The sequence below is a fragment of the Vulpes vulpes genome, chromosome 3, assembly GCF_048418805.1.
Source record: "Vulpes vulpes isolate BD-2025 chromosome 3, VulVul3, whole genome shotgun sequence".
NCBI lineage: Eukaryota > Metazoa > Chordata > Mammalia > Carnivora > Canidae > Vulpes > Vulpes vulpes.
This window is the reverse complement of record NC_132782.1, coordinates 116,732,940-116,754,700: the sequence shown is the minus strand read 5'-3', so window position 1 is coordinate 116,754,700 and position 21,761 is coordinate 116,732,940. Positions and strand designations below refer to the sequence as shown.

Genomic DNA, 21,761 nt, shown 5'->3' with positions numbered 1-21,761 from the left:
GGTTCATCCTCCACGGACACTATGATCAGGACCCTGGCATCATGAAACAGGACCCCAGAAATCCTGATAGAGCTCCTCTGTCTTTTTAAAATTTTTTTGAAAGATTTTATTCATTTATTTGAGAGAGATAGAGAATGAGAGCGCACAGGGACATAGGGAGGAGCAGAGGGAGAGGGGAAGCACTAAGCAGGGAGCCCAATGCAGGGCTCAGTCTCAGGACCCTGGCATCATGACCTGAGCCAAAGGCAGACACCCAACGGACTGAGCCTCCCAAGGTGCCCCCTATGGCCTTGCTGGAATTATGCACCAGCACCCCAGAAATCCTGAGAGAGCCCCTTTAAATTCAAGGAACAACAGTTATTGAATCCTAAAGGTGCCTGACTCAGTTTACCTGTAGATGAATGTGGAGATCTAGTCATCTCCATCAGCAAGAGAGTCCCTCCATGCCCCATCCGGAGGAGTGTCCAGGGGCTGCTCACATAGGGCACTGTTCTTCTCAAAGCTCAAGCTTTGGCACTGTCAGGTTCTTTCCTGGGGCCTCATTAATATCAGATTTGGATCTACCAATTTTCTTCAAAATAATCTAGGGATGGGGAATGAGGGATACAGGGAGATCAGATTGGCCCTATGTTGGTAATTGTTGAAAATGAGTGATGGGGCAGCCCGGGTGGCTCAACGGTTTAGCGCTGCCTTTGGTCCAGGGCCTGATCCTGGAGACCCGGGATCGAGTCCTGCATCGGGCTCCCTGCATGGAGCCTGCTTCTCCCTCTGCCTGTGTCTCTGCCTCTCTCTCTCTCTCTCTCTCTGTCTCATGAATAAATAAAATCTTTTAAAAAATGTTCCATATGTTTTAAAAATGAGGAAAGAAGAGCAAACACAGTCTTAACATACAAATAGTTTTTATTCCCATGCCAGACCATCACATCTAAGATATTCCTACCCTGTCCTTTGAGAGTCTGTCCCCCAAGTTATAGGTTCAGCTCCAATGATGCAGTTTGGGATTATGGCAGCCTCCCTAGGGTGGCTGTCTCCATTTATGGAACTCGGCCACACACAGTGGCTGGGCCTAGGAATTTACCCATGTCTTATTTTTATGTTTAGGGAGGGATGAAAATCCTAACAGTGATGTGTTTGGGTCTCATAGATGGTCCAGATCCTTTTGTAAAAACTTTAGTAATGATTGATATAGATGAAAAATGAACTAATCACTAGAAGAAGATGAAGAGGAGGAGGCAGAGGACAGGGCAGGGGGGAGGAGGGAGAGGGAAAAGCAAGAGAGAAGGAAAGGAAGCCAGCATTAAAATAGCCATGTTTTGGAAAGTAGAAGTTTAAAGCCATAAGGATCTTCTTGTCCCAGGAGCCTGGATCCTAGCACCGAAAGGCCAGTAAGGTTTCACAGCTCCAGGTCTGGTCCTTCTGCTCGGCTCACCCTGAAGAAGCAGCCTGGTCGGACTCTCTTGCCCCCCACCCTTTTCCTTGTCTTCCCATGCATCAGACTCTGCTTACAGGAAGATGCACAGGAGATGGGCTCCCCTCCCCCCAAGAAACACAAAGTATCGAAAAGGAGGCAGACCTAGAAGCCTGTCATGCAGGTACTGACCAGAGCTGTGAGAGCCCCGCGACCATGACCAGCTCTCCCAGAGGAGAGAGGAGAAATCACTGCCCAAGGAGGAGGTGATATTTGTGCTGGGCTTTGAGAAATAAATAGGAGTATCGCCAGAATGTGAGTAGGAGGAAGGGAATTCCAGGCAGAGGGAACAGCCTGGGCAAAGGACAGAGGTGTGAGACCGCAGCGCTTTTGAAGAGCAAGTTCACTGCATTTGGAAATGGGAACAAAGACTGGAAAAAGATTTGGACAGTCAGGGAACCATCGAGGATTTTTCCACATGCAAGGGAGACCACCAGGGCTGTGTCCATCTCAATCTACCGTTTCTTACAAAATCTTGTGCTGCTTCTTGCTTGGAACTCACCAGACCAGCCACTGGGTCTAGATTTCTACCCCGAGGGAAGTGCCTGGGTTCCCCCTCCTTGGTAGAACTGACATTTGTGAGCATCAGTGAATGCTTGCATGCCTTCCAGGTACAAGGAATCCCTCTGCCCATTTTCCAGAATTTTCTGGGAGGATCATTTAAGAACCCACCCAGGAGACAGGCGATGTTTCCCAGTGGGACAGGGCTTTGCTCTTCTTTTAAAAATAGTCTTCAAATTTCTGTATAGGCCTCTGTTTCCTTACTCACGATGCCAAAATCCAAATAGCCCTGAAAAACAAAAGTTGTTTTTACTTTCTCCTGGAACTCATTTGGTGGCAAAATGACCTGAACAGATGTGAGGCTATTTATAGTCTTTATTGATTTACTTGGTGTGAATATTCATATGCTGCTGCAGAAATACTAATGTGTTTGATTATGGGGTGCCGCCCCAGACCCCGCTGGGGGTGTTATGTAATTATGTGGCATATGCACCATATTACCTTTCTAAAACAGAGTTAGGAATAAGAGCCGGAATTCCAAAACCATCTGGCCTCAGGGCTTTTAGGTAAGGAAATGTGGGCCTGTGCTACTTTGGTAAAGATGCCATTTGGATCACAGTGGACCCTCAACAGTGTGGGCTAATCCTACTCCATCTCTCTGGCGTCTCATTCTCCATGCTTCACTGGGGCGGTTTTAACCTGCTTCCACATGTCTGCACGCTCTGACCTCACCCCTAACAGATGATTTGGCCTCCTGCTTTAGAGGGTGAACAAGAGCCACCCAGACCCAAACTCCTTCACAGACACAAAATATCGAAACCCGCCTGCACCTGCCCCATCCCGTTCTCTTGTCCTGGTCCCCCAGTGAGCAGCTCCAGCGTCTCCTATGGAAGACAGCTCCCCGGCCCTCTAGACCCTCTGCCCTCCATCCGCTTTTACCTGTTATCAAGTCACTGCATTAAAGACAAAAACTGAGGGGCACCTGGGAGGCTCAGTTGGCTAAGCGTCTGCCTTCGGCTCAGGTCATGATAGCGGGGGTCCTGGGATGGAGCCCCGCATCAGGCTCCCTGCTCTGCGGCAAGCCTGCTTCTCCCTCTCCCTCTGTGTGCACTCTCTCATTCTCTCTCTCAAATAAATAAATAAATCTTTTTAAAAAATAAAGACAAAGACAAGATAACGAAAGCGACACCTCGTTGATTTCATGATCTTCCCTGGACCTGCCACCCCTCTCCTCCCGTGCCAAGGTGAGCTTCTCCAAGGAGTTGATTATCCACTTCTTTACCTTCGTTTCTTCCCTTCTGCTTCTCAGCTCTCCTGGCTCCTACCTGACTCTGGCCCCATCGCCTCCACAGCAGCTCCGACCCAGCCCACCCAGGACCTGCTCACCTTAGCCGGTTCTCCTGGTAGCACAGGCCCCCCTCCTCCCCATCCGGATCCAGCTCCCTCCTGCTCCCCTCCACCCCACCCCACCCCACCCGGTCTGAGCTCTCTGAGCTCTCGCACCTCCTCTCCCTCCCTTGTGAGGCTCTTTGCTGCACTGAATTTGGAGATGTTGCCTGGGCCTCTGGCTTGCTTCTTCTCACGACTCCACACTTAGGGCTTCAGTTCTTTCCGGCACACCTGCTCCTCTGGAGTTACATCTCCGGCTCAGCCTCTTCTCTGGACTCCAGACCCATTTGCCTGCCTGCCCACTTGACATCTCCTCTTAGATGCTGTAAAAGCATCTGAAACTCAGCACTTCTGCAGCCAATGCCTTGATCTGCCCCGTTCCAGCCCTATCAAGACCTGCCCGTTTTCCTCGGACCCCATCAACACCCTGCCGCGTTCACCAGCTAGAAGCATAACTGTCCCCTTGGCATCTGACTCCCCAGCATTCCCTGTCTCCAGTCCGAGGCTAGGGTCGGCTGGGTTGCTTCCCTCCTCCTCCGCTTCCCTTAGCGGTTTCCTGGATTAAGTGCTTTCTTAGGATCCCTACAGGACCTTTGATCTGACTCCTCCACCTCCGGGTCTCGCCTGGACCTCTCCTGCCTTGTCCTGGCTGCTTCAAGCTACCTGGGTCGTTCCCTTAACTTCCACATGCCCTCTGTCCTGCCTCGCCTCGGGGGGCCTCTGCACATGTTCCCTCTGCCAGAATGCTCTTCCCTCCCTTCTTAGCCTTGCTTTCGGGTCTCTCAGATGTCAGTTCAAGGATCCCTTCCCTGGGCTCCTGGCTGGCTCAAGTCCCCCTGTTACAGGCTCTCCAAGCATGGGGTACCTGGCCTGCACAGCCCCTGTCCAGGCCACAGCTTTCAACTCAGCACCTCTTTGTGGGGTCATTTGACAGTGGCCTTGTCTCCAGTTAGAATGTCAACTCCACGGGAGCTGGGACCTTGCCTGCTCTCGCTCTCTGTGGCTCCCCATCAGCTGGCACTGGGCCTGGCTCACAGCAGGTGACCAGGTTTGATGGATGAGCAGCTGCATGTCACAGTCACAGGGAGGCCACGGCATGTTACCACCGAGGGTGCAGAGAGCTGGAGGGCATGAGGAGGGTGTCACCTTCTTGTGGGTGTCGGGGGCTGTTAGCTCCTTAATGTCTGGATTCTGGCCTTTCTTGGCAGACCAAAGATGACTTTATATTGTGCAGGGTGCAGGGTGTAGGGCTCCCCTAGAGCCCACTTGCCGGCCAAGGCTCCATTTGCGTACTGACCCTGCAGGCCCTGCTACCATTGTGCTCTTTGCCCGCCTCAGCCTGAGGTGCCTCCCCCGGCCATCCAGTCTTGCCAACACCTTCTCGGCTAGAGCAGTGACTGCAGGTGCCACATATGCCCAGGGAGCTGCTGAGGCAGCGGGCCGGTGGGCCTCTGTCCCGGGCGAGCGCTGGGTCGGTGCACACACGGGGGGACTGAGCCACAGGCCCGCAGCGATGGTGGCAGGGCCGGACCAGGTGGGCTTGTGCCTGTAGCGCCTCCTTGTCTCCTGGTCTGTCACTTGGGTCAGCCTCCACAGCAGAGGTGGGGGGCAGGGGGGACAGTCTGAGTAGAAGAGGCTCCAGGAGATGCTGCTAGAGGGCGTCATGGGCCCCCTCAGACCACCTGTGCTTGAGTGATTCCTCTGCCCCAACAACCAGCTCCATCGCTCTGAGCAAGGAATTTCTACTTTGCGGGTCTCAGTTCACTCTTTCAAAATGTGAGTAATAACTCCTGCCCCTCACCAAGAAAACCCGTCCCCGCTAGGTCAGAGGCACTTCGGCAGGGTTCCTTGGCTACTTGCGTGCCAGCCGTTACCGGTGGCTGCCACATTCGATCCTCACCATCGCCATGGGGTGGACACTGTTGTTATTCCCGTTTTTCAGATGAGAAAACTGAGGCCCTTCTGTGATCTGGAGTACGTACATGTGTATGAATGAACGTTGGTCCTTTTTTTTTTTTCTAGGGAAAGAGTGATCAGGTGGGCAGGAGGGTGGTGTCTGTTCTCAGGGCTTCGAGTGTAGAAGGTATCGGTGAAATACTGGTGTTCTTAGTTCTCTGGTACTGTTGTGCAGGCTGTACACTGCACAACTCTAGGAGGGACCATTCAAGTGAATGGCACTCCCTGGAGTTGTGTGTGCAGCACGCATCGTACCTAATGGCCCTGAAGATATTCCTCAGTAGGATAGCTCCATGGTAAGCAAAGGTGGCAGTTAAAGTCGGCTGAGAAGTACTGAGTAAAGCACATAGTGTTTCTTTGATCTTACCTAAACCTCACAAGCATCCTCTGAAGCCGATGCTCCTGTTTCCTGTGGCCTGTGCGTGGGGAAACTGCAGCTCAGAGGGGTTGGGGGACGCCCACGTTCATGCAGCCCAGTCTCCCACTCCGCCGTGTGGCCTCTGAGCTGGGGGGGGGTGGGGCTGAGGAAAGGGGTGTGGCGGGAAACCATCATTGTGTGTCTCTGGTCCCCCACGCCCACAGCTGGACAAGATGCTGGACCCCCAGGTGTGGCGGGAGGCAGCCACCCAGGTCTTCTTTGCCCTGGGGCTGGGCTTCGGGGGCGTCATCGCCTTCTCCAGCTACAACAAGCAAGACAACAACTGCCACTTTGATGCTGCGCTGGTGTCCTTCATTAACTTCTTCACCTCGGTGCTGGCCACCCTCGTGGTGTTTGCTGTGCTGGGCTTCAAGGCCAACATCATGAACGAGAAGTGTGTGGTCGAGTAGGTGGCATGTCCTGTCCTGTCCTTTCTCCTGTCCACCAGTCCTAGGCGGGGCGGGAGAGCCACGGAGCCAGAGTCCCTGTCTCCCCTCCCCGGGCTGACGGTGGAGGTCAGAGGAGCTCTCTGTGTCCCCAGCCGCATGTCCCAGGCTCCGGTTCAGAGCTGTCTCCGTCATGGCCCGTGGGGGTGGGGAGGGTCCTGCCTGGGTGTCTGGCAGGTGCCTCCGGGTACTGTGCCCACCCCTGCCTTTTTACCTGGACCCCTCCACTTTGCACTGCAGGAATGCCGAGAAAATCCTGGGGTACCTCCACACCAATGTCCTGAGCCGGGACCTCATCCCTCCCCACGTCAACTTCTCGCACCTGACTGCCAAGGACTACACGGACATGTACAGAGTCATCAAGGCCGTGAAGGAGGACCGTTTCTCAGCCCTGGGCCTTGACCCCTGCCTTCTGGAGGATGAGCTGGACAAGGTGTGGGACAGGCTGCCCTTCCCCGGGCTGGGCAGCAAGGCAGATGTGGGAGTGTGGGCCCCAGAGCCAGGCCGTGGACGGCTGGGGCCTGCACGCTGGCCTCAGAAGGCTGCCAGGGACTCACTGGCTGGCTCAGGAGCAAGGACCTACTATGTGTCCGGGGAGGGACTGAGGAAAGGTATCGGCCAAAGCCCGGCCCTCGACGGGGATGGGGCAGACACGCATCACAGAAATCACAGGAGTTGCACAGAGTGACTTGCAGAGTCATTGAATGGGATTCCTGTGTGTGGCTCACAGAAAATGAGCATTTGTGGTAAAGTCTGTCCCCTGCTGTCGATCCCCTTAGGCCCCGGGGACAGTGCTATGAAGCAGTGTTAGTATCGTCCCGTTTTACAGCTATGCAGCCTAGGAGTTGGGAGTGTTCTCACGGTCTCACGGCTGTGGGGGGAGCCAGGGTTCAAATGTCCAAGCTCCGGGGCAGCCCCTGATGCTTCTCTTCCTCCCTGGCCCCCCGCTGTCCCCACAGCAGCTCCCACTGCCACAGTGACCCTTAGCCCCTGGGGTAGAGCCGCAGCTTCCTCATTAGTGCTTGGGCCCAACTTTGGACACCTTGCTTCTATTCCCATCTGCACAGCTGGACATTTTCAAATTAGAGGTGACAGGAGAGAGGACCATGGGGTCTTGGGACCCAACTGGTGCCAAGGCTTCTGGACAGAGGCAGTTCCCTTCAGCCCAGGCCAACCCTGCCCTTCTTCATGAAGCTAGGGAAGGTGACGCTTCCCCTGTCCTGATGCTGGGGCTCCACATTCAGTCAGCGGCAAACTACTGGTCCCACCCCAATGCCGACGGAGCCGTGTCTTGTCCCCTTTGCCCTTCCCATGTGATCAAGAGCAAAGGCTCCAGGCTGGGGACCCCTGCCCCAGGTGACCAGCAGTATAAAGGACCCCTCCTTCCATGAGACCCTGCCCCATTCTCATGGGCATGGCCTAGTCCTCTAAATATAACTAGGACTATGACAGGTTTTTTTTTTTCTTATACAGTAGGACCTCGATAACGTCCAAATGGCAAGAACTACACACTCACACAGCGGGGAGGTGCTCCCTCAGAGTCACTGGTCCTTACAGGAAACGTAAAAGTGTGTGGTCACTTGCCCCAGGAGCAGGGGCCCAAGCATTAATGCAGTGGCTCTCTCCCTCGACTGCCCATCAGAGTCACCTGGGGACTTAATAAAACCCAGCTACCCAGCTCTACCCCCAAACAAAGCAAATCCCTCTCCAGGGTGAGACCCAGACATTGGTGTTTTAAAGGCTGCAGTGTGGTTCCATCAGGCAGCCGAGGCTGAGCCCATTACATTCAAGTCTGGAGTTCAGGGCTGGGAGCTCCCACAGCGGTGGCTGGAGCAATCAGGGAAGACTGCCTAGAGGAGCAAGGTCTCAAGCTGGGTGTATTTCTAAATGTGAGCATCTTCATCTGAATCACCTGGGGTCCCTGTACCACGTGTAGCTTCCAGGTCCCGCAGGTGAACTTCAAATTGCTGTCTTCCTCCTTGGGGTAGGGGGGATTCCGATGCTCACTCAAGTTTGAGACCCACTGACTGGCCAAAGGCAGGAGGATTTAGGTGAGGGCACCAGTTCCTGTGAAAGAGGGAAGAGCTGTTCTCAGAGCTCCAGGGCCAGAGATGAGGGGGCAGGGGGCTCCCGGGAGCCATGTGGGCATCACTGAGTGCTTGTCTTCCACCCCCCCACCCCAGTCCGTGCAGGGCACAGGGCTGGCTTTCATCGCCTTCACCGAGGCCATGACGCACTTCCCTGCGTCCCCCTTCTGGTCTGTCATGTTCTTCCTCATGCTCATCAACCTGGGTCTGGGCAGCATGATTGGGACCATGGCTGGCATCACCACACCCATCATCGACACCTTCAAGGTGCCCAAGGAGATGTTCACAGGTAAGGCCTCCTGGCCGCCCCCGCTCCCCCGCTGGCCTTGCCGGGCTGCCCTCGGGGACCACAGTCAGGACGTGCCTCTGACCTAAGACTCCACACTTGGCCCCTGCTGCCCGCACTGGGATGCAGTCGGAGCCCGGCTCACCCCCCAGAGAAGAGCACTCGAGAGCCGGGAGAAGGCTGTCTGGGAATCTGTGCTAAACCCGAGCTGGGGGCAGCCTGTCTCAGGTCATTTGCCGAATCCTCTTGGGCAGGGGTGCCCTCCCTCCGTGCTGGCCTGTACCCTGCTCCATCTCTGTCACTCTGGCCCTGGGCTGCTCCCGTCCTAGAAGCGTGGGAGCTTAGAACCCCAGTGTCTGGATCCCACTCCCTTGAAGGCCTTCGGGGGGGAGGGGTGGGAAGGGAGGGGCCTGGGTGCCCCCCAAGACCCCCGGGCCCCGCCCACCCTACACCTTTGCCCCCACACCGGCCTCCCGGCTCTCTGTAGTGGGCTGCTGTGTCTTTGCATTCTTCGTGGGGCTGTTGTTCGTCCAGCGCTCCGGGAACTACTTTGTCACCATGTTTGATGACTACTCGGCCACCCTGCCGCTCACCGTCATCGTCATCCTTGAGAACATTGCCGTGGCCTGGATCTATGGAACTAAGAAGTAAGGGGGACAAGGGGGAAGGGGTGGGGAGAGGAGGAGGGGTGTGCCCTCTCAGGACCCCCTGGGGATGCCGGGTTCCCAGGGCCGCTTCTGAGTGGAACAGGAGACCACAGGGTCAGAATGTCACAGCTGAAAATGCCCTTAGAGATCATTTGGGGAAACTGAGACTCAGAGAGAGGGCGTGACTACCCAAGGCCCCTTGGCTGGTGAGAGGCAGAGCCAGGCTGAGCACACCAGTGTCCTGGGTGCAGGTCCTGGCATTACCCTAAACTGCCTTAAGTTACCATAGCCCCTTACCTGAGAACCAACTCTTCAGAGTTCTTTTAAATTTGTTAAACACTTACTGGGGACACAGGAGGCCCCTGCCCTCAGAGGGCTCTTGAACTTCGGCAGCCGAGAGAGTTTTCCCGTGATCTAAGTAGGGGTGTGCGCCGAGCTGTGGTTTGGGGCTGAAGTGTGGGGTCAGGTGGGGTAAGGGAAGTCAGCCATGAGGAAGGATTGGGTGTCTTGGCCTGAGCCTAGGGCAGAGCCACACTCGCTGTCTGCCCCGGGCCTCGTTCTTCATTTAGTAAGTCTGTGTGCCTGGGAAGCCCCAGGGCCCGGCCCCTCCTACTCTCTGCAAAGCCAGGGCTCCCCTGATGTCTGCACTGGGTCTTAGAATCAGGGTCTCTCACAGTCCTGCTACGGCCATCGTCTTCCTCCAAGAACGTCGGCGGGGATGCGGTGGTAAGACGGGAGCAGCTCTGTGAGCCCGGGGTGGAAGATGCTGTGAGACGAGCCTCTGACTCTTCCACAGTCTCGTGAAGCCCCTGTATGCCTTCTCAGAATGTTGTTTTTAAGTGGATAAGAGAAAAATATATAGGATCCTATAGGAAATGAATTAAGTTGAAAAATAACAAAAATACAGTTTGAAATCTGAAATGGTAATGTATGTGTAGTTTATTTTTACTGCATTAAGTCAGAAGATCTAGCTAGGGTAATCATAATGGTAATTGTGAAATAGTGATAAATGTAAATGATGTTTGTAGGTAGCTTCAAGTGTAACCTGACAGGAAGATACTGTCATTTAACCAACTGGTGACAGTCTCAGGTCCCGCTAATAACGCTGTGGTTACTTGCATGTACAAAAGAAAGAAATGCAAGATTTCAGTTAGGTGTTATTCAAGTAGAGATGATTCTTTTATAGTGACATTCACATACAGCCTACAGTTACCATCATCCCACCCCCAGACCCCCAGGTTAGAAACCCCCAAGTGGGGGCCTCTGGATGCTGGGGAAGTGCACTGCACCTCGTTTCCAGCAGGGGGCAGTCTAGAGCCAGACCAGCGGGAGTGGGCCTGGGAGCGGGGTGGCTGCAGGGTTCCCCCAGTGCCTGCCCACCTGCTGGGCAAGTCCTGGGAGGCCAACATATCCCTGGGTGGGGTGTGACCTGAAGTATTCAGAGGCTAGCAGGCACCACCAGAGCCTGCCCAGACCCCAACCGGGGCTACCCAATAATAAACTGGGAGCCCTGAATGTGAGGAATGGTAGAGGCTGGGAGGGAGGGACTGGTCCCTGAGGGCTTCCTGGAGGAGGCGGTTGTGGGGGAATGCCAGGGCTCCGCAGGGATGCCAATTCCGGGCCCTCTGTGCCCCTGGCAGGTTCATGCAGGAGCTGACGGAGATGCTGGGCTTCCGGCCCTATCGCTTCTATTTCTACATGTGGAAGTTCGTGTCTCCACTGTGTATGGCTGTGCTCACCACGGCCAGCATCATCCAGCTGGGGGTCACGCCCCCGGGGTACAGCGCCTGGATCAAGGAGGAGGTGAGGGGGCACCTGAAACCCCAGGGTTGCTTCCACCCAAAAGGCAATAGACGTAAACCCTTATAGGGCAGCTGCCGTGTGCCGTCCCCGCCAGGGTGTCCCCGGCTGCGCCAGGGCCGCCGTCTTTACCACGGCCCATAGCACAGAGAGGTGGCTTTATCCCCATAGCACACGTGGGGAGACCGAGGCTCAGAGAGGTCGACACTCTGGTCCAGTCTTTCTAACCCATGTTCTCTCTCCACGTCTGTGGGCTGAATCACCCATCCACTTTACAGCTGTAGAAACTGAGGCCCGGGGGAGCTCAGGCCTTCCCCGAAGGCGACCGGCTAACGCAGGTAGCCACCCGAGGGCCTCCGTGTCAGCTGGCGCCCAGCCTGGACGGCAGGTGGGGGTGGTGGCGGGAAGAGCAGGCCCGGCGGTCCCGGGAGGGCGAGCTGTCGGGCGGCGGTGGCAGCCCTCACCCCGTGCCCCACTAGGCTGCCGAGCGCTACCTGTACTTCCCCACCTGGGCCATGGCCCTGCTCATCACCCTCATCGTCGTGGCCGCCCTGCCCATCCCCGTGGTGTTCCTCCTGCGGCACTGCCACCTGCTCTCCGACGGCTCCAACACCCTGTCCGTGTCCTACAAGAAGGGCCGCATGATGAAGGACATCTCCAACCTGGAGGAGAACGACGAGACCCGCTTCATCCTCAGCAAGGTGCCCAGCGAGGCGCCCTCCCCCATGCCCACCCACCGCTCCTACCTGGGGCCCGGCAGCACATCCCCCCTGGAGACCGGCGGCAACCCCAACGGACGCTATGGGAGCAGCTACCTCCTGGCGGGGACCCCAGAGTCAGAGCTGTGACAGCCCGCCCCCGCCCGCCCGCCCGCCCTGGACCCGCCCTCGCCCCGCCCCTTCTGCCCAGGGGTTGGGGGCTGCCCTCCTCGCCCACCCTGCTCCCAGCCCGCTTCCCCTACACCTGAGCAGGGGCTCGGAGACACCTCCCCAGCCCAGGCTCCCACCCTGTCTAACCTCCAGATCCTCTCACCGAGTTGCAGGCCACTAACGGGAAGAGCCCTGATTCCCAGCACGGGGAGACAGCGAGTGGCCACTGTAGGGGCGCCCCCCACCCTCTCTCCCTGTAACCTGGCACCTGTGGTTCCGAGGCCCTGGGCAACCTCTGTGCTGCCCGGTGGTGGTGAGAGGCACTGGGTGGGGCAGGATGCGGTGTGGGGCGTCCCAGAGGGCGCTGATTTAAGGTTGGGGACGCGACCATTGTGCAGGGACGCAGGGCCCAGACTTGGCATGGAATCTGGTAGAAGGCCCCAGGTTGTTTGGTGAGGCAGCTGGAGCTCTCTGGCTTGAGCTCAAGCCTTGGCAGCAGGAGGGCGGTGGGGATGGGGGCCTCTCAGCCTGGGACTCTGGGTGCACTGTCCCCTGTCCTTGACCCACCTGGGGCAGGGTGTGTCCTGCATCCTGCCTGGGAGGGCGGTGATCGCCTGGGGCCTTTCCCCATCTCCAGGAGGGCTTGGCCTGCCCTCTCCGTCCCCACCCTGGAGGCCACAGTAGTGGCCTGGGCCTCCTTCCTGGAGGGGGTGGGGGTGCAGTACACAGGTTTCCAGAGCACCCTTGAGGGTTCACAGCACAATTCAGATGGTTTGGAGCACAATTGTGAAGCACACTCCCTCTCTCACCTGGGGCCCAACTTTCTTGCTAGTGGCAGCTTCTCTCCTGGAATGGAGAGTCCCTGGTGTTCAGGGGCTTGTACCCAGGAAACCTCGCCCCTGGGGAAAGATGGATAATTTCACTGCCCCCGTTGGGCTGCCACTCACTCTCCTTGTGCAAGCACAGTCAGCATGGCGTGCACATCGTGTGCAAATACCTCGGGAGCCTTCCCCAGGATGCCCAGCCCCGTGGAGGGGAGGCCGTGGGCAGTGCTGTGGACTCAGGACCCTGCCGAGAGGAAGGGCCGGGTCTCTGTCCTGGGGCCCAGCGCCCCCAGCCTCCCACCCACCCTGACCTGAGGCCTCCCCTGGAAGCCGGCTGCTGTCAGAGTACAGGCCGGGAGGATCCGAACCTGGCTGGACACAGTGCCTGCGAAGGGATGGATGGACTGGTGGCAGGATGATTGCATGGGTGCGCGGGTGCGGATGAATGGAAGGCGGGCAGGCAGGCGGGACCCCAGGACTCCATCTCTGAGGGCTGCCGTGGGGAGAGCAGCGGCAGGTCACAGCGCTAGGTCTGGGCATCTTCAACGGAAGGCCGTGCGTTCCTCTTGTGTTCTCAGCAAGGGGAGGGACAGACTAGGTCCAGAGTTCCCTCCCTCATCCCTCAGCCGCTCAGTTCCCCCCTCTTGCCTGAAGGGGGTCCATCCTCCCACCCTGCCATTTCCTTTACTCACCCCTCCCCCATCTGCTCCCGTTTCCAGCCCTCTGGCCACACCTGTCCTTTCTGAGCATGATGCGGGGGAGGAGACCCATGTCTCCCTAGATACATGAGCCTTGGGGCACCACATCCCACCTTAGCCACCCTCACCTCACACCTCCTACCTGGCCCCCATGCCTAATCCCAGCAGATTTAGCAAGAAGAGAAGCAAGGCCTCAGGAGAGACACTCTACTATATATACTCTCTACATATTCTATTTCTATTGTATATTCAATCTGTACATGTGGGTGTAAATGCTGTTAACTGACAAACCCAATATTATACTGTGGCTGGTGGACTATTTTCATCCTCAGTGCTGTACAGATCTATTTTCATTGTATATTTGATATATTTTTAATTTTGTAGCGTGTGGCTGGGCCAGGCCCCAACCTGCCAGCCTGCAGTAGGGTGGCTGAGCTGGGCTGTCTGCTGGTTCCTAGAGGCTGGGTAGTCCTTTTAGCCTTTCGCCGTAGGCCAGGCCCTGTCCCGGCTGTGTCTCTACTGCGTTAGACACGGGGCCTGGAGCTTGGTGTATGCGTGTGTGCGCGTGTATGTGTGTGGCGTGTGCACATCCGTGGGCGTGGGTGTGTGTAGGGTGATTTGTGATTCCCAGTGTTCCCCGCCTTCCTGAAGACCACACCGCCCTCCCCTGGCCTCCTTCTCCTCCTGGCTGTGAGGCAAGGCCTCGGGGCAGGGTGCTGTGGGGAAAGGCAGGTGTTTCTTGCCGGTGACTCACTGCCTGCACACCACTGGGCTTGCGGGGAAACAGGGAAGGAGGGGCTTTGCGGGGGATGGGGGGAAGCCCCTAAATTTATTTTCTAGCCAACCTCTCGCTGTTCCCACTGGACTCACAAGCTCTTCATCCTGAGGAAAAGCACTGGGTTTCTTAAGATGGTGAGACCCCAGGAGAGCATCTTACAGCATCTCCATCCCCTTTGTCCTTGAGACGGTACCTTTCAGAACCGTCTCAAGGTTCCTTTCCCCTGCGCTGCTGACACACACTCCTGTCCTCACGCCTCAGGGGAGCCAGGAGTGGGGGGGAGGACTGGGGCCAAGGACGGGGGCATCTGACCAGGTACCATCCAGCCCCAGATCCCCCGGAGAAGCGGGGGTGGCCGGAGAGGGGCGAGCCCCCACATCCTTATATGGGCTCCCCATCCCTTACTGGATTTGGTGCTGTCCACGCAGTGCCCACAGGGGACGGTGGACTCGGGGTGGGGCGTGTCCGAATGAGTCCCCTGGTCCCTGCTCCTGCCTGTCCTCCAGGCCCTGTCAACCAGCTTCTTGCTCAGATGCCCTTTGTCCACTGAGCCAACATGAAGCCCGAGATCCAGCTGGGGATGGATGGGGAGGGCACACTGGTTGATTGACACCAGCGCGGTTGGCTTTGCCCTCCAGTAGGACATCCGAGGGGACATCCAGCTCCTAGTGCCAGGAGAAGCCCTCATGGGTCTCTGGCCATAGGCTGCGGCTGGGGCTGGAAGCTGTGTTGCGCTGGGCCCCAAGCAGGCCTGCAGTATTATGGGCGGGGGGGCCCCCTTCTGGCCCTCCTCACAGTGGCACCCCCAGAGTACTCCCGTGGTGGAAAAGAGCGGAGACCACAGGTTGGAACGCACCTGACTCTCTGAGCATCCACGAGGCCTTGAAACTGGGGGCCTGCTGCCCCCCCTCACCGGAAGCCTAATGACTGGGGTTGGGAGAAGGAGGGCCCAGGGTCTGTCCTCACCCCAAGTGCTGCTTTGTACAGTCCCAAGCACACATGGCAGGCATCGCTTTTGGTTCTGGTGCAAGTTCAGAACAATTCAAGTCCATGTGCCCTGTGACGGACCAGAGCCCTGGGTCCAGACCACGCAGCCCAGGGGAGGGGATGAGGCATCATCACCCCCCAGATCCCCTCCTTTCCTCTCCTCCATCCCCCTCATGGTGTGCAATAAAGTGTCTGTTCTTACCAAACTTCTCTTGCCTTTCTGACCTGCTCCAGGCTCAGGAAGAGGGGATGGGGAAGCCAGAGATCTGAGCAGAGGCTCTGGGTGGGGAGGGGTGTGGGGACAAGCATGGACAGGATGGGGTAGAGAGGACTGCGGTGGGGTTGTGGGTGCTGGCTGGCTGAGGAGTTCCGGGAGGATGAGGAGGGATGCAATAAGAAAAAATTCGTATTTTCCTAAGAATTGTGCTGGGTGAACTGAACAACACACACACCTGTAGCAGGCCTTACTGGGGTCCAAGTACCCCCCACACAAAATCTCACGTGAGCAGCCTGGGAGGCAGGTGCTCTGTGCTCGGGTTTTCCTGGGTGGGGGGAGAATGAGGCTCCGTCTCACATGAGGACAGTGTTCAGTGTCACTTCCGCGGCCTTGCGGGGAGATCCTGCCTTAGTGCCAAGAGCAGCCTGTACCTGTCCCTCTGCAAGGGTGGGGCTAGGGGCTTCAGGGGCCACGGGGAGCCAGCCACGCTCTAAGTTCTGATACTTTGCAGACCCCTGTGGCAGGGCAAGGGCCCTGGAGCGCACCCCCGACCGTCTGCAGTGCTGCTGCTGCCTGACCTGCACAGCCCAGATCCCCCAAGCAAACCCTCCATTTCTTCCATGGCCTTAGAAGAAAAAGGTGTCATTCCAGAAATAGCCACCAGATGGCAGGAAAACCTCTGTGCCCAAATCTTCCCGCCCTTACCAGCCTCTCCGACTCCGCGCTCCTACCTTTGTGGGTTAGTCTGATGATTGAACAGACATTTCTTAAGCATCCACGGTGACAGGTCCTGTGCCAGCGATGGATACACAAAGCTAAGTAAACCCCTGTTGTCCTGAGTTTTCCGAAGGGAACCCCACCCCTCACCATCCCTAGACTCCAAATCCCCCCCACCCCCACCTCTCAGTGGAGAAAGTCCCTGTGCTGGGAATGTCCCTCCTTGTAAATTCATTCAGTGTTTTGTTTGAAGCCACTAGCCTTCCGGTAGTGTTTTTGGTTGAAATGTCAACCCCCACCCCCACCCCGCCAGATGGCACACATAGACCCACTAAGAAGTGGTGGGTTTGAAAGAGCTATGGGGGGTGGCTCAGCAGTTTGGTGCCTGCCTTTGTCCCCGGCCCGATCCTGGGATCCTGAGATTGAGTCCCGCGTCGGGCTCCTGGCATGGAGCCTGCTTCTCTCTCTGCCTCTCTCTCTCTCTATCTCTCTCTATCTCTCTCTCATGAATAAATAAAATCTTTAAAAAAAAATGAGCTACGGAGTCAGACTTCCCAAGTTCAAGTTCAAATGCCAGCGGGGGTCCTGCCTTCCGGGAGAGCTAGGGCCAGTTATTTAACCCCTCTGAGCTTCAAAGTCCCAGTCCATAAGGTAGATATAATGAATGAATTGGATGAAATAATGCATGTTGCTGTGTACCAAGTTACCCCAAATCTGATGGCTTACAATGATAGTTTTATTGTATCTCATGGTTTTCAGGGTGGGAAATTCAGGCAGGGGTTGTCTGAGTGACCCTCCTGGTGGTAACTGAGGTCGCTCAGTGGTGTCAAACTGCAGGGTTGCTGGTCTGGAGGGCCCAAGGCAGCCTCACTCACATTCCATCCAAATATGGCTGACAACTCAGCTGGGATTAGCACCCGGCTTCTCCAGCATAGTTTATCTCTGAGTGGCCAGACCTCATAAGTGATGGTTCAGGGTGCCCTGAGAGGCCATTTCAAGAGACAAAAGTGGGAGCTGTCAATTTCTTAAGGTGAGGGCCTGGAAAGTGACACTTTGTCACTTCTGTCGTGTTCTATGATCACAGCCCCTCCCCAGAGTTAGTGGGAGGGCATACAGACCCGAGTTGCTGAAGGGAAGGAGGCCAAAGAATCTGGGGAGGCCCATGTCACGGGCCTCTTGTAGGGTGCCAGGGATCTGCAATCCTTGGCATCTGGGTGGGACTTTCTCCCTGGGGGAATATCAACTTACAGACCCAAAACTGGGGCACAGAACAGGTTCATTCGGATGGGGAGGTGAGAGGCTGAGCTGGGGCTGTGGTTAGAGGGAGCAGACAGGGAGGCAGACACACGGAAAGACATGAGAACAGCTTCTTCTGCCTCCTGTTTGCCTGGGGCAGGTGGCATGCCTGTCTGAAGCATGGCTTTGTCACCTTGGGCAAGTCACTAGCCTCTGGACCCCCACTGCAAGTCTGCAAATGGAGGATGACAGAGACTGCTGTGAGGGCAAAACGAACTCCTGGAATCCCTCCTCGAATTCAACACAGAACTTGTTCCATGCTGAAATATAATGGGTGCTCATTAAATAGCTGCTTTCTTCCTGTTTGCAACTGGAGTAAGTCCGGGGGGCTTGTATCATTCTGGGGGCCCCATCACCCGTGCAATGAACCATTCTCGCTGAGCCATTCAGAAAAGACGGTTTCAGCCCAGACCCAAAGACACCAAGCGAGGAGAGGAAAGAAGGCGCCGTTTCCAGAGAAGGGCGTGCCACGGATCCTGCACACTGCCCTGCTGCCCTCAGCAAAGAGCCACAACCAGCCGCACAGCCTCAGCTGAGCCATGAGTGCTTAGGTCGGGCTCAGAGGATTCTACGCACCCCAGGGATGTGGTGAATTAAAAAAAGTGGTCCCGAATTCCTTAAAACTTCCAGCGGAGTCTGTGCTCCTCCTCTTGAATCTGGGTGAGGAAACGTCTCCTTTGACCAACAGAGTGCAGTGAAAGTGATGCTATGTGGCTTCTGAGGCTGGCTCGGGACAGGTCGTGCCACCAGTGCCTGGCTCAACCGCTGAGCCACCCACAACCGCTGTTGTCTCCCAACAGCCCTTCTGAACTGCCTGACCCCTACTATCCTAAGCAAAATGAAATGCTCGTTGTATTTACAGCACTAAATTTTGGAGTAATTTGCTTCAAAGTGATAGTAACTACAACAGGAACCCTAGTGATTATCTGGCCCAACTTCCTCAAAGAACAAATGGAGAAACTGAGGCCCAGAGAGGGAAAGAGATCTACCCAGAATTCCCACAAGCAAACAGGGGGGAAAGCAGGGCCAAAGCCTGTTTTTCTTTCTTTCTTTCTTTCTTTCTTTCTTTCTTTCTTTCTTTCTTTCTTTCTTTCTCTCTCTCTTTCTTTCTTTCTTTTCTCTTTATTTTCTTCCTTTCTTTTTTAAAGATTTTATTTACTTATTCATAAGAGACACACAGAGAGAGGCAGACACACAGGCAGAGGGAGAAGCAGACTCCCTGTGAGGAGCCAGATGGGGGACTCGATCCCAGGACCCCAAGATCACAGCCTGAGCCAAAGGCAGATGCTCAACTGCTGAGCCATCCAGGTGTCCCCAAAACCTGGGTTTCTTGACTCCTGGTCTAGATAGTGCAACTTCTAGCAGGGAGGGCTTCCACCCTCCCCCCACCTCACCCTCCTCATTAATTCCGCGCATCAAGCATGAACTGAGACTTCTGAGCCCCAGGACTGTGCTAAGCATGGGGAATAGACCAGCAAGGCTCCGGCAGGGGCCTCTGCCTTGTACAGGTCATCAGTCACAACCTGACTCGGAGCGTCCTGCCTCCGTCACACCCACTGGTGCCAGGCACACAGATGCGTTCCTCAGTTACACTGTCTTAATGTGGGAGGAGACCTGGGAAATGGGGAGAAGACTATGCCTGTCTCTCAACAACAAACCGTTATTAAGATTACTCCATCCCAGCCACAGTGCCAGCTGCAGAGCACAAAGACTCAGTGGAGCTCACCCTGTGGCTCCCTGGACGTCTCTGTTCTTCCCAGGGCTGGCCCAAGCAGGGAAGGATCCCTGGGCTTCATGAGCATCCAAGAAGAGCCAGTGTGTGCTCTGCCTCTCCTGACAATGGCTTTCCCTTTCCCCGGGACACTGCCGGAGGGGGCTGCGACCATCAGAACTAATTAACCACTCTAATGGAATGAACCAGTTTTGTTGGAATTTAGCCCAGGTGGGAGGAATCTGTACTTTTCTAGATGGAGAAATACTGAGTGCCAAGGAGTCCTGCCAGCTGGGCCCTGAGCTGGTGTGTGTGTGTGTGTGTGTGTGTGCGCGCGCGCGTACATGCATGCTATCTCTGGATGCAGGCTGGGTCTCTATCCCAGCAGCCTTGAGTGAAGAGGGCTCTAGGGGCCTGCTTAGCTGGTCCTGGTTCTGTGACTCCCATGAATACTGTTCTACAGGCAGAGGCCACATGGGACCCCATATCATTTTCTACCCTTGGCCACACCATAGGCCCAGCTCAGTGTCCCAGAGCTCACTGCTGTTCCTTAGGCCTCAAATCTCTCAAGGAGAATTTACCTGTGAGCTGGCACTCAGGTCCCTGCCAGCCCTATGACTCCAAGTCCTGGCCAGGCCTGAGCTTGTAGCCTGCACCCTTCTGGGCCTTTTCCCTTAAGAACTGGGGCATCAGAGTCCATCTTCTGGGTTCCCCAGAGCCCCAGATACCAAACACAGCTACCCAACCCTGCCTTCTGCCCCTGTGCAGAACCATTATGGCTGACCTCCACAAGGCCCTGAGGGCTGTCCTCTATGCCGAGCTCTTCCCAGGCCCGTCTTAGGAAGGCTCCCAGCATTTGGTTTGGAGCCTATTAGTCTCTGCAGGCTGCTTGTGGGTGAGGGTGGGAGGCAGGATTAAATGAAATGATAAGCAAACAGGAGACTTCTAGCCTCCTCTGGCTCTCTTCTTTAGTGCTTCCAAGACAGGGAAGGAAAGGCTCTGTCACCTTCCCCCCAGTGATGATGGCTGATAAAGCAATTCAATTTATTGGGCTGGAGAGCAGGGCAGGCTGGGAAAGGATGCTGGCTCCTTGACCCAGGCCCTCAGGGAGGAGGGGTAAGTCCCTGGCCAGAGCTGGAGTGCCAAAAGGGGGAGATGGGAGTATCAACGGAGAGAGACCTGCCTGACAGCTGTGGGACCTGCTCTTAGGCCTGGAACCTCTCAAAGCAAGTGGAGTCCAAACTGGGAAGATGGAGAGGACATTAGATGGTTCCTGTTGCCCCAAAACGGCTGAGCCCCACTCCAAGCCCCAGTAGGGAAAGAGGAAGGGTAAATGGATTTAATGTCAGGCTCTCCAGCTTTGGGAGGGCAGGGCCGGCCTCAGCTCTCAGAGACCAAGGGCCTTATTTGAGGGGCTATAGAAAGGCGACACCTGCCAGCCCCTGTTAGTGTCACTCTGGGAGCAAACATTGCCCTCTTTTTTCTTTTTTTAAAGATTTTATTTATTTATTCATGAGAGACACACAGAGAGAGGCAGAGACACAGGCAGAGGGAGAAGCAGGCTCCTCGCAGGGAGCCCGAAGTGGGACTCGATCCCGGGATCATGGGACCCTGGGATCACGACCTGAGCCAAAGGCAGACGTTCCACCACTGAGCCTCCTGGGCATCCCCACTACCCTCTTTCCTTCCACTTGTGCCATACTTCATTCCTGGTGAGGGGAACCACCGTGGCAGCCACAGTAGTGACAACTAGCACCCAGACAGGTGCTCTTTTCTGACTGCTAGAAGAAACCACGGGGCCCAGGGAAGGAAGAGGGAGACCAGGTGACCACGAAGGGAAGGAGGCTCATGGATTAGGAATTCCCAGCTGTGGCTATTTCACAGGCTTGCTGAAGCCAGCTGGTCATCAGAGCCTTGGAGGAACGGAAAAAGGCAAGAGCAGGCTGAGTGCCGGCGGGAGACCACGGCTGGGGGCTGACAGGAAGCCCAGAATGTGTTGTCAGCCCAAGCCCAGGACCCCCTTTCGTCCTCCTCCCCCCAGCCCAGCAGAGGCGCGGTGGCCAGCGGGGATCCCTCGCACCACCAGGGGGCAGCACCCACTCATCCGGAGCAGGCTGTCACTGGGCGGGCTGGGCCCAGGCTCCTACCCCGTCCTGGGCTCCCTACTGGGGGGGACTAGGAGGCCTCACACACTGGAACTGAGACAAGCCTTGTAATGCCAGCTGCAATGTGCTGAAGCCCCCAGAAAGTCCCAGCAAGGCCAGGTGACAGGTTAGCTCAGAGCTCGAGGATAAAACTTCCAGAAGTGTTGAGGACTTCTCCAGAGGCCTCTGGCCTGAGGCGGAGCTGCCCTCTCAGGGAGCTGGGCAGTGCCGGGAGTCAGGGACCCTCGCACCGCCTGCACGTTAACTCACTGCCCCTCCCAGCCTGGGCCTTCGGTGTTCCTGGCTCTTCCTGGGTTCCCCTACCGCACCCCAGCTTTTTGACACTCCTCCAAGGCCTCCTATTTGCCTGGTAGCTTTCTCCCTTTACCCATCTCCCCACATGCCTATCACCATCCACAAACACTACAGAATGGAAGCACCAAGGGTCCTTGGGATGGGCGGGGGCAGGTAAGGCTGCTGTATTCATTGATTTCCAGGGCCTGGACAGCTTCTGGCACATAG

At 56.3% G+C, this 21,761-nt stretch overlaps 1 protein-coding gene across 5 annotated transcripts in view; it reads left to right on the top strand.

Moving 5' to 3' along the window:
- The window catches only part of SLC6A17 (solute carrier family 6 member 17), a 50,236-nt gene extending 34,876 nt beyond the window's left edge, over positions 1-15,360 (top strand). For all 5 annotated transcript variants that reach the window (XM_072754364.1, XM_072754363.1, XM_072754365.1 and 2 more), the window contains exons 7-12: positions 5,897-6,138; positions 6,419-6,611; positions 8,362-8,554; positions 9,039-9,198; positions 10,839-11,001; positions 11,478-15,360. In XM_072754364.1, the coding sequence (XP_072610465.1) occupies positions 5,897-6,138; positions 6,419-6,611; positions 8,362-8,554; positions 9,039-9,198; positions 10,839-11,001; positions 11,478-11,846 (1,320 nt within the window). In that variant the 3' untranslated portion in view covers positions 11,847-15,360. The remainder of the gene's footprint in view (positions 1-5,896; positions 6,139-6,418; positions 6,612-8,361; positions 8,555-9,038; positions 9,199-10,838; positions 11,002-11,477) is intronic.
- The last annotated feature ends 6,401 nt before the right edge of the window (positions 15,361-21,761 follow it).